The following is a 17,374-nucleotide window of genomic DNA, read 5'->3' as shown; positions in this document are numbered from 1 at the left end:
TTTCCATTCAGTAAGGCCATGACAGATATGATCGTAACTTCAAGAACACATCCCACCTTTCCCTGACAACCTTTTAACTCCTCACTTAATAAGAATCCTTCTATATCTGCCTTAAAAATATTCAAAGACTGACTCCACGATTTTTTCAGAAAAAATTTCCAAAGATTCATGACTCTCTTGAAAAAAAAGTTTAATCTCTGCTTTAGCTAGATGACCTTAGAATTTTAAAGAATAATCCCTAGTTCTAAATTATCCTAGTGGAGGAAAGATCTTGTTCCCCTGAAAAGACCTCTTACAATTTTGTATTCTTCAAGTTGCCTCTTACTTCTAAATTCCAACAGATAACAAATCTTGCTTACATAACCTCTCAGATAAGGCAACCTACACATGCCAGGTATTAGTCTGCTTAACTTTCCTTGAACTGTTTCCAACACATTACAATATAAACTGTGTGAATTATGCATATGTTTCTACTTATTTTAGGTTTGAGTTAGTGAAATATAGGTTTTCTAGATGCCTAAAGTTTAATTAACTTACTAGTATTTCTGTAGCCATGCTGATTTATTTTAAAGCAGCTTGTGAGAGCTACTTTGGCAACATTACTGAGTTTTTGTTTACCCAGGATATTTACGACTTAGCAAGGTCAATCTTTCTGCTTTAGGGTCTGTCAGAAATTCCTAGACTTAGGGACTTGTTTTAAGCTACGGGAAACACCCATAGCTGAGAATTGAGGCCTTTTTTAAGCTTTACTTTGTTTTGAGCAGTTCTGTGAAGTCCTTGTATGAAGATGATCGTACAACACAGTGATCCTAAGAAGGAGAGAATATCGTAAAATTAGATTACCCTAGATTATAAAATCAGTGATAGTCCCAAAGCAGAAGTTTTAGATTAGAAAGATGAAGATTTAAACTCAGGTGTATGATAGCTCCAGGAAGAAGTTACGTCTATGAGTTAAAGTCACAATTACCTTAAGCCTACTGAGGTGTGAGGAAAAGATTTTTTTTTCTGTAAGTATTAGATTAGATTACTTACAGCGTGGAAACAGGCCCTTCGGCCCAACAAGACCACACCGAACCTTCGAAGAGCACCCAACCCAGACCCATTCCCCTACATTCACCCCTTCACCTAAATCTATGGGCAATTTAGCACAGCCAATTCACCTAACCTGCACATTTTTGGACTGTGGGAGGAAACCGGAGCACCTGGAGTAAACCCACGCAGACACGGGGAGAATGCGCAAACTCCACACAGTTGTACCAGGGCTCTTTCTGCCGAATTTACAACCTTTTTTTTGTTTGGAATTTGTAAAGTAGTCTTTGGGGATTCATGGGAGAATACTTTTACATGAAATTCAAATTTTGAATTTGCGCTAGAAGTAAACAGTATGGATTATTCCATTATATTTTCTTTCTTTGATGAACAAACTTTATTTTATTGTTAAAACAAAATCTGCATGTTTATGTTTCAGCAAGAGAACACCTTGTCAAAACTAAAAATAAACTATGATTTATCAAGTTAGATTTCTGTCTGGAAAGTGACTTGTCCAGTAATAACATCAGGTGGGATCATGACAGCATGTACATCTTTCTTTCAATAAGGTGACCAACACTGCACACTGCAGTCTCACTAGTGCCCTGTATAAATGAAGCGTAACTTCCCTAGTATTCAACTCCCTTGTGTTAAACAGTAACATTCTATTCACATTCCAAAGCATTTGCTTTACCTACCTACAGACCTTCTGTGATTTAAACACAAGGGCAGTTAGGTCCCTCTGTATCTTAAAGCTTTGCAAATTCCCATAATTATGAAACATGCTTCTTTGTTATTCTTCCTGCCAAAATGGACAATTTCATATTCTCCCACATTTTATTCCATTTGCCAAATATTGCCCACTCAACCTTTTTTTAACCTTTGTGAATCCCCTTCGCAACTTAATTTCTTACTTATCTTGTGTCATCTACAAATTTGGCAGCTATATCTACTGTCCGTTCAATCTCTTCAGCGTGTTCTGCCATTCAAAGAGATCATGTCTGATCCGTGGCCTAATTCCATATGTCTACCTTTGCCCCCTTTATGTTCCTAATACCTTTCCTTAATTAAAATTTATCCATATCACAGATTTAAAATCAATCTGACCCAAAATCCACTGCCATTTGTGGAAGAGTGTTCTAAACATCTATCACCCTTTGTACAAAGAAGTGCTTTCTAACATCTCTCCTGAATGTTCTGGTCAAATTCTAAGAAAATGCCCCCAAGTTCTAGAATCCCCAACTAGTGTAAAGAGTTTATTTAAGTAATCTACTCAGGTCATTTACATCAAATGTGAATAGTTGAGATCTGAGCACTGATCTGTGTGGCACACCACTCATTAATTTTTTTTAACCTGAAAAATACTTATTTACATTCCATGCTTCCTGTTATCCAGCCAAACTTCTATCCATGTCAATATATTCCCCCCCCCCACCACCACCCCGAGCTCTTATTTTCTACAATAACCTTTGATACAGCACCTTAGCAAAAGCCTTTGGAAATCTAAGTGTTGTACATCCACAAGTTCTCAAAACATCTATTGGCGAGGTTGATGACACCACCTTCCTCCAATGTCTGGACTACATTAGCTTGGCTTCATTCTTATCAGACTAATCATAACCAGAGAACTGCCTGCAATGGCTATTTTTCCAGTTCCTGCTCTGAAATTCTGGTGTCCTCCGAGGACCTTTCTTTAAAACGCTCCTATTTCTCATCTACATGTTTCCCCTTGGTGACATAATCTGAAAATATAGGGTGGAATCTTGCATTTTGTTTTTGACTAGGTGTGGAGGTGGGTCTAAAAATGGAAGCACTTCGTTTGAAGAAGGTTGGGTTTTTCACACAATCACTTTCTTTCATATTACATATGCACACAGATAAAACACCAAATCCTATGGGCAGGAAGTTTTGCCTTTACCCACCTGCTGTGGGCTTCCAAGTTTCAACTTTCAGCTGTTATATTTAAAAGACAATCAGAAAGCATTCCATTTTCTGCAATCCAGGAGCCTCCCTCAACCTCTGTTCATCACTTCCACCCATCACTGAAGATGTCAAGCTACATAAGTAGTACCACATTTCAGATACCTCTCCTTAGATTATTTTCTGAAGACTGTTCAGGAAGAAGCAAAAGTTCCTTTTCCTAAAGGTAGCAACTACAGGCCATCCTAACTAATGAAGGCAGCCTGGACATAAGTGTCTGCAAAGGCGAGTGTTGAAAGATGGCTCAAAAGAACCTGGCTCCAGCGCTGCAAGAGAATGAAAGATTTGCTGCTCTTTGCTAGGTACACTATCTACTCAATGCTTCATGCTTCTATGAGTGTGAATTAGCATTACATGGTTGTCACTACAGAAGGCTGTCAGGCACAAGATAAAGGTGCCAGGCATTTCTGTCAATATCTCATGGGCAATCAATATCTGTCACTTTATTGCAGCAATCAATGTAGTACTAGGTGCATCATACCGGTAGTGTCCTCTCACATGTCTAATAGGGTTCACATTTAAAACATAAGAGGAGCTTACAACACTCAGCAACTCAGGCACCATCAGCTCAATGATTTTTCTTCATCCTCATCCAATAGCTTTTCACTAAAGGCTTGCAAGGGCAAAAATATAAATTTGGCTTTGGGATGAACACTTCACAGATATCTCAGACACCAATATCATCATATAATGCTTTACTGTTTTTCATTAAGTGTAGATCACTGACGCCTCTGAATCATATGCATTCAGAACCCTTTAGCTCCTAACATTCCTCATACCACATTCTTCTCACTCAATGCACATGGTCATTCACAGATTTGCAGATTGACACCTCTATCTGTATCAATCGTGCTCACATACCCATGAATGATCGTCTCCTGTGGGAAAAGAACATGCAAAAAAAAGCACAAGCATGCCTTGGGATGGAGTGGGGAGGTGTGCTACCTGACATAAAACGTTTGCCCCCCTTGAGGGTCAAGGCAGGACAACAAGGGGAATGTACTTGTGCAGGAGGGGAGATTAGATTTCTACAGCCATTGAATGAGAAAATTTCCAATCTATTGCTTGCTGCTCCACACCAGAGTCCCAAATAAACATTTGGTAAGGTTTATGGGTCTCAATACTAACAAATCTTCATGTTTTTCTTTGCAATCTCCAAGCTCCTTTCCAGATCAGAATATAAAAAGGAGACCAAGCCTCCAGGCCCACCTCTACCAGCTCCACTGAGTACATCACTGAGGGGGAATTGTCAAGGCCTTAGCCCCCTGTTCCTTCCCTCCACAGCACAGAGACCATCACAGTGGGTTACATTGTTTAGCACAGCACTGACATGAACCCACAGCTAGAGGAGAAAGAAACGGCTGAGATCTGTTACGTGAGAGAACTGTTGCAGAACAGGCCACTGCCCCCAGTACAGATGATAAGGCTCTGCATGGGGCCACTAATAAGCTGACAGAGATGAATAGGCAAACAGGGGATTGTCTGGTAGAGGTGCCAGAGATTGTGTGCAGAGTGCAGCTAAAGGCAGAGGATTCTGCTCAAGTTCTGGCTGAGGACATAGCTCCTAAATGCAAATGTGTGAGTGCCTCCATGGAAAGGATGGCGTACACTGTTGAGAGGCAGGTCTGGCAGAACAATCTGTATCTGTCAAATTTGTACAGGGACCTGCACTCTCTTGTTTGAATCATGAAGTCATTCATTTATACTAGCCAGGTGACAGAATTAGAATTATGTTTTATTGTCATGTGTACTCAAGTACAGAGATACAAGAATACAGTGAAGGGTGTATAAAATTGCCACTCACCGGTACCATCTTTGGTGCAAAACCCGAATTCAGGTAGACAGGATAGTGAAGAAGGAGTTTGATATGCTTGCTTTTATTGGTCAGTGCATTGAATTTAAGAGTTAAGAGGTCATGTTGGAACTGTACAAGACATTGGTTAAGCCAGTTTTGGAATACTGCATTCAATTTTGGTCTCCCTCCTATAGAAAGGATGTTGTGAAACTTGAAAGAGTTCAGAAAGGATTTACAAAGATGTTGCCCGGTTAGGAGGGTTTGAGCTATAGGGAGAGGTTGAATAGGCTGGGGCTGTTTTCTCTAGAGCGTCAGAAGTGGGCGGTGATGTTATAGAGGTTTACAAAATCATGAGGGGCATGGATAGGGTGAACAGACATGGTCTTTTACCTGGAGTGCAGAATCCAAAACTAAATGTCATAGGTTTAAGGTGAAAGGGGAAAGATTTAAAAGGGACGTAAGGGGCAACATTTTCATGGAGAGTGTGGTACGTGTATGGAATGAGCTGCCAGAAGTGGCGGAGGCTAGTACAATTCCAACATTTAAAAGGCATCTGGATGGGTATATGAATAGGAAGGGTTTGGAGGGATATGGGCCAAACACTAGCAAATGGGATGAGATTAATTTAGGATATCTGGTCAGTATGGACCAGTTGGACCAAAGGGTCTGCTTCCAACTGTACAGCTCTATGATTATATCTAGATACAAAAAAAATCTAAGATACAAAAACCAAAAGTAAAGAAAAAGCAGAAAAGCAAAAACAAACAGAGCCATGAAGGAAAGGGGAAACATCCAGATCAAAAAGTCTTTTCTACATGAGGTAACCTTATATCTGTAAAATAAGTGGGCCCCCCTCCCCAAAGCCTTGAGTCTCAGTGCCCCCGCAGGCCCTTGGAAGTTGCTCCCACTACCACTACAGGCCCTCATAAGTCACTCCTGCCACGGGAGCCAAAGAACTTTACTTTTGCGCCTGGGATGAGGAAGGTGCCTTTAGCTCCATTCTGAGCACAATCCCTGGCACCTCTACCAGACATTCCCCTGCTTGCCTATTCACCTCTGTCAGCTCATTCTGACTATTTATGCTTTTCTTGTAGACTACCTTGAGGGGCCATGATCATTATTCATGCTCAAATGCACAGCATATGGAGCAGTGAAAAGAGCACTGAGGCTGTCAATCTCTGCAGCCCTCTGGGAGGTACAAAACCTCTGCAGAGTGGAAACCTAAGCTACATGTTTGGATTCCAGGAGTCAATCAGCATAGTTTAGCCCCACTACATCTCTGTAGTATATGAATGTCCTTGCAAGTTGAGGTGAGTGTCATTTAGGTGCAACCTCAATCAGATAATCAAAACTCCGCCCTGATGCACTGGCCAGGAAACTAAAGGAGAGGTTATTTGTGTAAAGATAACAAATTAACTTACAATTCATGGTAAAGTATCTTAACATTTTTAAGCTATAAAGGAAACATGCCTTTGAGGGCAGAAAGCATCTGTATCTAACTGCTCAAGTCTGAGTGTCCACATATGTTAATGCAAAGTCATTCGCCCTCAAATCCAGCCATTGTCTGGTTTTCTCAGGCCTGCCTGTCTTGTCTGAGTATTGCACTGGCTTCTTCAAAATCATTATCACCATTAGCACTGAGTCGCTCAGCACCAAACTCTCTTTCTTCGTTGACTGAAGAGACTGGTGGCATATTCGACTTTCTTCTAAGATCTCATTCTGTCATTAAGTTAGTTTGAGGCCAGCAATCACTTTTCTAGAGACATAAAAAACAAAACCCAGCCACACTGGACCCGAAACATTAACTCTGCTTTCTTTCCACAGGTGCTGCCAAACATGCTGAATTTTTCCAGCAATTTCTGCTTTCATTTCTATTTTTCTGGAGATCCTGTAAAATGAGTACTAGAAGGTTCCTCCTGGGCAGTCCTGGTAATTGAAGCGCATCTTTTAAAGGCAAATTGCTTCTTCAATGATAGCTCCAGTTGATACGGAGCTCTGGCACTGTTCAGCAGCATCTGGGAATGGTACACCAGGGTCATTGGCCAAGCTTTCCGGGGCTAGTCCTTGTCACTCACAAGACAGCCCTGGAGATCATGCATATCAGTGTACAGTTGAGGAACCTGGGAGTTGTTCAGAATATAAGCATTGAGACAGCTCACTAATTGGTGACAGTACATCTGCAAGAATTGCTATCTGTGATTACAAACAGATTGGACCACAATGGAATGAAATCCCCCCCTGATTTTAGGAATTTGCATGGATAATGCCATTGCGCTCTGATTGCTGCACATGTGCAGTCAATAACCCTTTGTATATGTGGGAACCCAGCAATAGCTATCCAAAACCGAGGCAGCTTTGCTCTTTGAGTCAATGAATTGGACAAACTGTGTTGCTTTCCTGTAAAGAGCATCAGTAAACTCCCAAACATAATTCTCAGCTACCAATTGGAAGTTGCCACACATGTCCCCAGTTCAGGTTTGTCAGGACCGAGTGACCAGAAAGTTCAATGCTGCTGTGATCTTCAGCATGACAGGCACTGATGCCTCTCACGCCGTCTGATTGGAGATTTGTTGACAGGAGCTGGCAGATGTAGGCAATGGCATCCATAGTCATTGCTTTTCCTTCACTCATCATTTAGCTCAATCTGACTTCTGGTGGTTTTCTTTATTCCCTGTTAAAAAAAATCTACATTCTTGGAATATACAGCATTAAGAACTTGGATTTCCTGACTAAATCCTTGACTTTCAGGTAAATGGGCCTGTAAATGTTACTGTATGACTGCAAGTGGAACAACACATCCTCACCACCACAACTGCTGCTGAATCTTAGGTGCCCTTTTCAGACTTAAGCATTAAATGAATTGTTTTTTCATTCATTCTCAGGATTCTAACAATCAACAATGGATTCACGGTCATCAGGGAACTCTTAATTCCAGATTTTTATTGAATTCGCATTACACCATCTGCCACAGCAGGATTCAAATCCAGGATCCAGAAACATTAGGTGGTCACTGGATTAACAATTCAGCAATAATACCACTGGGCTTTGTCTCCTTTAAATCACATAACATCGTTGGAAAGTTGGTGCTGGGAGATAATAGAGCTTATTTGCCTTTATTCTTCAGGGGGTGCTTCTGTTCAGTGCCAAGGTTTCAAATGAACGCTCATGCAATAATATTTTTCAATTTCTGTTTCAATTCCTTCAGCTGGGTGTGTTTGTACTGTGCAGGAACAGATGCCAGGCCCTCCCATTTGTACTATGCGTTCTCTGCATTTGAAAGTTGATTGAGAAGTGAGGTGGTCATTGTTAATATGCATTTGATTCATTCACTCACTCCCCCTTTCTCTGCATTACACTTTCCCTCCTACCACCACTACAGATGGCCTTCTCTCCAGTAAGATTTCTCTGTCGTTCTTCAATGTCCTCCTGAGACTACCAGCCCTTTCATTACCTCTTCCTGATCCCACTCTCATCCAGATCTCCATTTCTAGTGTTGGCCTTAAATTGCACCTTATTCAATTTAACTGCTCATTCTCTCCTCCAGCACATCTAATTACTCCAATATGTTCCCCACCCTCAGTATGCAGCTTCCACAATTTCTTGTCACCCTTATCCCTATCAGTGATTTTCCCCTCTGCAAATCACTTTCTTTCCTTTATTTCCTATGAGTATTCCAGCGTTCTTGACAATTATGCCCTTTAAGTTCTAGTCCCTATCATTCTCTTCTATCCAACCAACATTATCAGAACCTTTTAAGTTGACCTCTCTTTTGAGTACAGCCCTACTTTGGGTTAAACTCCACTTTCTGCCCAGGTAAGGGTTGCTCACATCAGTCAGTGTGGCTGCCTCATTTGGGCAGGTTGATTAACCCAGTGAGGTTTCACCCTTTAACACTGCGCAAGCAACACTGTATATGACTGAGACTATTCAATACCTGGTAGCTCTGGTCAGGCTTCTCTTAAACTGTAAGCATTTGAGTGACTTGTTTATCGAAGAGCTGAGATATTAAAGAAGTTTTTACTCATCAGACTTTCAACAAAGAAATCTACCCCTGCTAGGTATTGCAACACATATGTATATAATCGGTTTTGTGGATTAACCTATTTTTGCCGATCAAGATTGTGCCCTGAACATAATCCGAGCAGGCTGGGGTGTTAATGAGTATTTATGACCCACTAAAGCCAATCCAACTTAAAGGTTCTGAGAACTTAATACCAAACTTTAATGCCACCAGGAAACTTAATTTTAGTCTCCCACCAAATAGCGGTTCACCATCTGTACTTCTAAAAACTCCACACAGATTCCACCTGTGTCAGTTTTACATTTACCCAACGACAATCATTGCTGTCTCACCATCCCTCATTCCTGATGAAGGACTTTTGCCTGAAATGTCGATTTTCTGCTCCTTGGATGCTGCCTGACCTGCTGTGCTTTTCCAACACCACATTCTCGAATGTAATCTCCAGCATCTGCAGTACTCACTTTCACCTTAAATAAATACAACCCCTGCCTACCTACTCCAGCAGTAATCCTGGAAACTGTTTGAGGCAAATCTGATAGTTTTCAACATTGATTTCACATTTAACCTCAAGGAGGTCTTCCAACTGCATATTTGCACCCAGAAAATCTAATTCAACCTTTATAACATCACCCAAATCTTCCCGTATTTCAGCTCATCTGCTGTCAAAACCCTTTTCCGTAAGTCAAGGCTTCACTGTGTAATGTAAACTGACCGATCTCCCACTTTTACCCTCTGTAAACCTGACGACATTTAAAACACTACTGCTGCATGTTAACTTGCGCCAAGTCCCATTCACCCATCATTTTTGTTCTTGAGAACCTATACAGACTCAAATCATAATCTAATCAAGCAGAGTCAGCATATCTTCATGAAAGCAAAGCCATGTCTGACTAATTTATTCGAGATTTTCAAGGAAGGCTCAACCAGCGAAGATAGAGGGGAACCAGTGGATTTGTTGTATTTGTAGTTCCAGAAGGCACTCGACAAGGTACATCAGAAAAGGTTAAGTCGTAAGATAAAAGCCCATGGTGTTGGAGGTACCATATTGACATGGAAACAGAATTGGCTAACAGGAAGGAAACAGCATTTCGGAATAAAAGATACTTTTTCAGGTTTGCAACCTATAACCAGTGATCCACAGGGAACAGTGCTGGGACCACAACTGTTTACAGTATGCATTATTGACCTGGAGGGAGGAAGCAAATACATTATTGCCAAACTTGCAGACAACACAAAAATAGATGGAAAGGCAAACTGCTTGAGGGAGACAGTTTACAGAGAGATATTGATAGGTTAGGTAAATGGGAAAAAATATTGGCAAATGAAGTATAATGTTGGAAGATATGAAGTTGCTCATTTTGGAAGAGAGAACAAAAAGAATAGAGTATTATTTAAGTGGATATAAACTGCAGAAAACTTGGGGAAAGGCATGAAACACAGAAAGCCAGCACACAGGTGCAGCAGGTAATCAGGAAGGTAAATGGAATCATAAAACAGAAATTGCTGGAAAAGCACAGCAGGTTTGGCAGCATCTATGGACAGAAATTAGAGTTAACACTTCAGGCCCAGTGATCCTTCCTCAGACCTGGATCTGAAGCGTTAACTTGATTTCTCTCCATTGATGCTGCCAGATCTGATGAGCTTTTCCAGCAATTTCGGGTTTTGCTTCTGATTTCCAACATCTGCAGTTCTTTCAAGCTTTTATTTAAGATAAATGCAATGTTGGCTCTTAGTTCAAGGGAGTTAGAACAAAGTACAGGGAAGTCTTGCTGCAGCTGTCCAAGGTATTGGTGAGACCACATCTGAAGTAATGCGAACAGTTTGGTCCTCTTATTTAAGGAAAGATATCATTTCATTGGAGGCAGTTCAGACAAGAGTCACTAGGATGTTCCCTGATATGGAGGGATTGTTTTAGGAGTGACAGCTAAACAGGTTGGGTCTCTACTCACTGGAGTTTAGGTGATCTCATTGAAATATGTAGGATTCTTAAGGTGCTTGACAGTGTAAATGCTAAGAGGATGTTTCCCTTCATGAGAAAGTCTAGGATCATAGGGCATAGTCTCAGGATAAAGGGTGCCAATTTAAGATTGAAGTGAGAAGAATATTTTTTTCTAAAAGGGTTCAGAGTCTTTGGACTTCTTTGCCACAGAGAGCTATGGAGACAGAGAGCTTGTGTACATTAAAGGCTGATACAGGCAGCTTCTTGATCACTTGGGAACTGGAACAGGCTGACAGCTGCAGGCTGTTCTTATTTTTTACAGATTTTTGTCTTAAGCAACACCCCCAATTTTAAAATTCTTACCCTTGATTTCAAAACCCTCCAGTCTTAGCTTTCTCTATCTCACAGCCTCTGAGTTCTCTGTACACTAATGTCTAATTCTAGTCTCTTGAGCATTCCAGTTTTTACCTGCTCCATTTTTGGTAGTTATCCCTTTAGTTTCATCTATTCAAAGTTCTGCAGATTTTTTTGTGAACCTTTCTACCTCATTTTCTGCTGCAAAGACAATCTTTAAGATCTCTCTTTGATCAACATTCTGGCTATCCACCCTCAGACCTCATGTGACTGATTGCGTATTTTTTAATGGGCCTGCAATGAGACCTTGGACACTTTATTAAGGTAGAAATATTATGTTAACCCCCTGGGTACAATACGTTTACAAAAATGAAGAGGTAGCTTTCTAAACAAAACATAAACCTCAGAAATATTTTTAACATGGTTATAAATTTAGTAAAAGCATACAGAAATTTCAGTGGTTCATAGCTGTATTTGCATTCACAAAACCGAAATCTGTGTATTGTAAGATGCATTGGTAAAAGGTGAAGTGTAATATATTCACCACCTGTGGTGCTGTGCTCTGGAAAAAAAACAGTTTATTATCTTCAATAAGCTAATGCAGCTAGCTTTAACATTTGTGCAACAATATTATCTCCAAGGAATGTTATAATTGTTTCCTGCACCTTTTTTAATGACTGCTCCAACTTCCCTTTGGTCCTGGTTTTGGGTGTGCTGCATTTCACTCCTTCATCTCCATCAAGTCTGATAAGGAGCTCTATGAATGCAATGAATAATAACATTTCATTAAGCCCCTATGACACAGAACAGTCATTTTCATGGAAAAAACAATGATTTTTCTCTTAAATTATTAGCGTCATTTTCTCATTGCCTCTTTTGGTTTCTAAAAGTACCTGGAAAGAGCCAATGAGTAAGAAAAAGACAAGTTAAAATTCTACTTTTGCCCACAAGGAAGGTAAATATATACAGGATAAAATGCTCAGAAGTTTATGAAATGTTTCAATAAAATGTACAAATACACTGAAATCAATGTAGAGAGGCACAGATTTTGCGACAAGTGTCAAAAAGTTTTTCAAGTCACAAAAGTAGTTCTATGTTGCACAATAGCTGTATCTGAACAAGCATACTGTAATCATTTTCATAATAAGAACATCACAAAAAAACGTAATGAATCAGGAAAAAGAAAGAACTAGAGGTAATATGAGAAAGAACTTTATTTTAAGCAAAGTGGATAAATATTTTAAAGAGAAAATAATTGCTGGGCTACAAAGAGACAAAGAGTGGAAATAATAACCGTTCTTCAAAAAACCCAGTGCAGGCTCAATGGGCTGAAAGGTCTTCTTCTGTGCTGTAATATTCTATGATTCTACAAATTTCTTTTAATGATTGAAATAATTTTGTCATTCATTACTACAGGACATTACATAATTGTTTAATTTCCTTCTGTCACTTTGCATTTCATGACTGCATTCCGTATTGTGGATTGAATTAGTCATTGGCCAGACAGCAGACAACAGTCAGAGGCTATCCTACCTGCTTTGGTGGGCACTCTCAAGGACATTATGGGCAGGGAATAGGTCAGGACCATAGTCTCTGAAAAGGCTAGAGGAAAATATTCTGAGAGTTTTTGGCCAAGCCACCAATTTCTATTAAATTATCACCTCATCTTCTCTTTCACACGGCTTCCCATTCTCGATAAAATTTCACCCCGATTTCTTCATAGCAACAAAAGGTTGTTCTAACACTGAAAGTTATCAGGATTACCCTTATTTGGTTTAGGTAAAAACAAACTGAAAAAAAATGGCGAGCATTTTCTTTATTAGACTTGCTCAGGTTCTGAAATTCACTCCACACTTTGATTCTAACAACCAAAATACCACACTTGCAACATCAAAAGAACAAATGAATAATACTTCAAAGGTTCCTACAACTTTGAATTTTTGCTCCAAAACATCCTGTCAATTATATGTGCATACAGAAACATGAAAAAATTTAATTACATTAATACTTTCAAACTATTCACTTTAATTTGTTTCAAAGGCCACCATACCTGAAATGAAGACAGCCCAAGGTTAGCAGGCCAGCATCAGTGATAAAAGGATTCAAATTATGTTCACAGAGAAACCTCAAGTACAAGCAAGGTAATTTCTGTCGGTTAATTAAAGGAATTATAGCAATTTGGAACTCAACCCACTCAATTTTATTTTAAATTTATTCACAGGATGTGGGTATCACTGGCAAGATCAGCATTCATAGTTCATTTCTAATTGCCATTGAGAAGATTCTGGATTAGTGGTGCTGGAAGAGCACAACAGTTCAGGCAGCATCCGAGGAACAGTAAAATCGACGTTTCGGGCAAAAGCCCTTCATTTGAGAAGATGGTGATGAGCCAACTTCTTGAATTATTGCAGTGCAAGTGTCAGACATTTCAAGGCTCACATTTAGGGACACCAGGAAGGACATCAGTCCAACTTCTGTTCCCACAAAACATCATTTGCAAATCTCTTTCTTCACATACTCTGTATGACCTAATGTCATCCCGATAATACACATTCAAAAATTAGGCTCCTTCCCATCAATTTCTCACTGAGATGCAGGCAACTGATTTCAAGGCTCCAGCAAACAGTACAGACACTATGATATGTGGGATCAGGCTGGTCAATACTAAACTTCAAGTTGAATCATTATACTATCTGTTGGGGAAAGACCTTTTTGTGTACATTTGAAGTCTAGGATAAGCAAAGATGGCCTTGTTACAAAATGCTACTATGAAGTCCAAAATATAGTGTATTTTGTTGTTGAAGTTTTAATGCTGATGTGACAAGAAGTTCCTGTACTTCTACACCAACATTATACATGTACAATTAAAATAATACAAAGACTGTAAAAGTTTGGCAACATAACTCAGTCATTGTAATAAATCTCAGATACTGTACAATTAACCCAAAAGAACTGTTTGCTCAAGTAAGATGTTTTAATTTTTGTACTGTTCCAATTTTGCCTCTTCTGTCTGCTATGATTTACATGAGACATGTATACCAGGAAGGTTTCAGACCTCTTGGGATTTTACACATCAACTGCTCGTTTGCCATTTCTATTCAGTTTATTTCAGCTCACAAAGACTATATCAGTACACTCACCAATCAAAATAAAAACTGGAATACTTCATTTCCGCTGAATGTAACAGGCAGCTGTAAATGTGATCTCCAATGCCCTCCGCCAGAATGTGCGACAAGAACATGCTCATGTTGTGACAGACTGATGTGGGACCTGCTTAGCTGGAAACATTTGTTGGTCCTACATCCTGTACTCCTGTTGAATCCTGAGTCTCATTAAATGCATGGAAAAACTGGACTTTGCCTGAAACTGTTCCCCAAACACACAATACCTTAATAGGAGGGCAGGTGAGCCAGATTTCCCTCAATTTTATTCTTCATTATCATTGCTCCTCTGTTTCTGTGCTGGTTTTGGAGAAAGGAACTTACTGAGCATAATATAAAGTCACCCACCCTCTCAGTTTTCTGTGCTTATATCTCCTAAGAAACGGTCATCGTGTGTTGTTTAGACAGGAGTAATAGATATGGCTATCTCTATGCATTTACTGGTTTTAGAAGAGAATAATAACAGGATGAATGCCAGACATGTACAGTTAGACCCTAGGAGATCAATTAGGACCTATCCTTACATTGCCAGCCATGTTTACAGGGTCAGACAATCATATATGTGTGTTAGAAGAAACCTGCATGCACAGACTGTTGTTCCCCAAAGAGATCATGACTCAACCTTGTACAGTTCTGCAGTCAGGTCTGTAAGTGTCTTCCACGATGGGGACAGTTCGAGCAGTGATGATGACTGTCAATGTGCCTGCCATCTTAAAATCTGTTGCAAATCATTTTCTGCAGTTTTATATTGTCTGGGAAGTAAGATAATGTCAAAATAAGTCAGTCCAAGAAATGGAGAGGGACATTGCAAATGGTTCTGCTCTCCCCTTTTTTCAAAGCATTTTACTTTCCTCAAACAGTCACTTTGACCCCTCTGGTATTGCAACTACACTATCATTGCCAATCTATTTTCTTCTCCAAAGACCTCAAATGTGCAGCTTCTCCTAAATCAGTGCTCATTCATTTGAAATTCTGTATTTATATCTCTCTGATCAGGTTTCTGTTCCTGTTCAATACACTAAAATTCACAACTATTATTCTCTGTTACTGCAACCCAAAAGCATTAAATCACTAACTATGCTGCAGCTTTTGATATCGCTAATCAGAGCATTCTCTTCCAATGTCTCTTCTCCATTGCTCACTTTCTGATACCTCTCTCTCAGCTTTCAATTTTAGAAATCCAACTGGGGCCTAGCTGTTTTTGGTTTAGCCCACCTATCCCCCATCTTCAGCAAACCTCTTCCCATCACAATATTTATCTTTTTCTGTCTTCACCATTTTGTGACCAGCTGCCTTCTTCAACAACTATATCCCTCACCACACTATTCTTGATTGGTTCATGGATGTTCTGGGATTCCCTTCCTTAATTCACATGGCCACTTCGCTCTTTGACCAAACTTCAGATCACCCTATTCTCAACCTTCCTTCTCTTACTTAGCATCCTATTTTTGATTCTTCCTCTGAGAAACACTGTAAACTGTTGTTCTTTGTTACAGGTATGACGTAAATACAAATGATTATTGTTATTTAGAAGTTGCTTCCTCATTTTTTAGGAGAATAATGAAATTGAGTGAAGCAACTGGGGCTTGCTGCAATTGTTTCTCTGTATTCACTTGCTATCTGTAAATTGCACAGCTTATCAATTCACATTGGAACCTTGTCTGACTGAAATCTTTCTCAATCCACCTACTGAACAATTAGAAAAGCATAAATGAGGCATATGTGAAAGACACGAGATTCAGGTCAGATCACATGGGAGTCCTAATGAAAGTTCTGTGGAGGTTAAAAGAGAAATTAGAAAGGCTAAAAGAAAATATTAAAATAAAGATATATAAAAATAATAACAAGGGCTTTATACATATATCAAAAAATTATTCAATATTGTTAAACATATCTGTAGAAAAGGAATTGACTTTGGAAAAAGAACAAATAGAACTCAAAGTTAAGAAATTCTTAGGTTGTTTTGGCATGCACACTGTGAAGGAAGTCAAAGAAGAAATAGTAAAGACTCGAGCCATAGTTTTTTTGTTCTTCCTACATTCACAAACTAAACCAGGAGACCAGAAGGTTGCTAATTGTACAACTATTCAAGAAAAGACAGAGGAACAGACTAATTTATTATTAACTAGTTAATGGAGTATCATTTGGCAAAATCTTTCAACACAAAAAATTTGTGCTTAAATTAGTGAAAAGTTAGCGATGAATCTGATTAACAAGAGCCATCAATATCAAGTTTTAATGACAGGTCATGTTTGACAACAGCGATACATGGTGGGATTTTCCACTATTTTGTGCAGCATGAGCAATGGTGAGAAATTTGGGAAAGTACAATGAGAATGAAAAAAATCACATTTCAAATGTTGAGAAAAAGATTTCCAACTGTCACCTCGAGTTTAAACAGCAAATTCTGAATCTCACTAATAAGCAGTGACGACCTTATCCGCATTAGAATCTCATTCACAACTAACCTCATGTAAATTTCTTATAGTTTCGATTCTCCTCTCCATCCCCAAGGAACAAGATGGCGCCAATTCCTAACATGGAAGTCACAGTGATTAGCTGGTAGCACAGCTCATTGCTTCCTTTTCTGGGCCTTCATGCTACTCCGCAGTAACCACCATTTCTCTGCACAGACACAGTGTTTTTGCACACTTTGTCAACGCAAGTGAGAATCACAAAACCATTAGCCTTGTCACACCGTTGTGGCCAACTCCGACTTTTCAGGATATATTACTGGTAAGACAAAGGGTGGCAAGGTGGCTTAGTGGTTAGCACTGCTGCCTCACAGCGCCAGAGACCCGGGTTCAACTCCCGCCTCAGGCGACTGACTGTGTGGAGTTTGCACGTTCTCCCCGTGTCTGCGTGGGTTTCCTCCGGGTGCTCCGGTTTCCTCCCACAGTTCAAAGATGTGCGGGTCAGGTGAATTGGCCATGCTAAATTGGCCCTAGTGTTAGGTAAGGGTAAATGTAGGGGTATTGGTGGGTTGCGCTTCGGCGGGTCGGTGTGGACTTGTTGGGCCGAAGGGCCTGTTTCCACACTGTAAGTAATCTAATCTATTACTTTGGAGGTCAGGGAGACTTAGGACTTGTCTGCTT

General features: G+C 39.8%; 1 protein-coding gene across 1 annotated transcript in view; it reads right to left on the bottom strand.

Annotated features, from left to right (window-relative positions):
- The window catches only part of cntln (centlein, centrosomal protein), a 454,938-nt gene that overhangs the window by 211,539 nt on the left and 226,025 nt on the right, over positions 1-17,374 (bottom strand). Inside the window, exon 15 of the mRNA XM_060846250.1 lies at positions 11,784-11,875. Within this exon, the coding sequence (XP_060702233.1) occupies positions 11,784-11,875 (92 nt within the window). The remainder of the gene's footprint in view (positions 1-11,783; positions 11,876-17,374) is intronic.

Source organism: Hemiscyllium ocellatum, chromosome 2 (assembly GCF_020745735.1).
Source record: "Hemiscyllium ocellatum isolate sHemOce1 chromosome 2, sHemOce1.pat.X.cur, whole genome shotgun sequence".
In the NCBI taxonomy this organism is placed as follows: domain Eukaryota; kingdom Metazoa; phylum Chordata; class Chondrichthyes; order Orectolobiformes; family Hemiscylliidae; genus Hemiscyllium; species Hemiscyllium ocellatum.
Note: the sequence above shows the minus strand (reverse complement) of the source record. Positions and strands in the feature narration are given on the sequence as shown.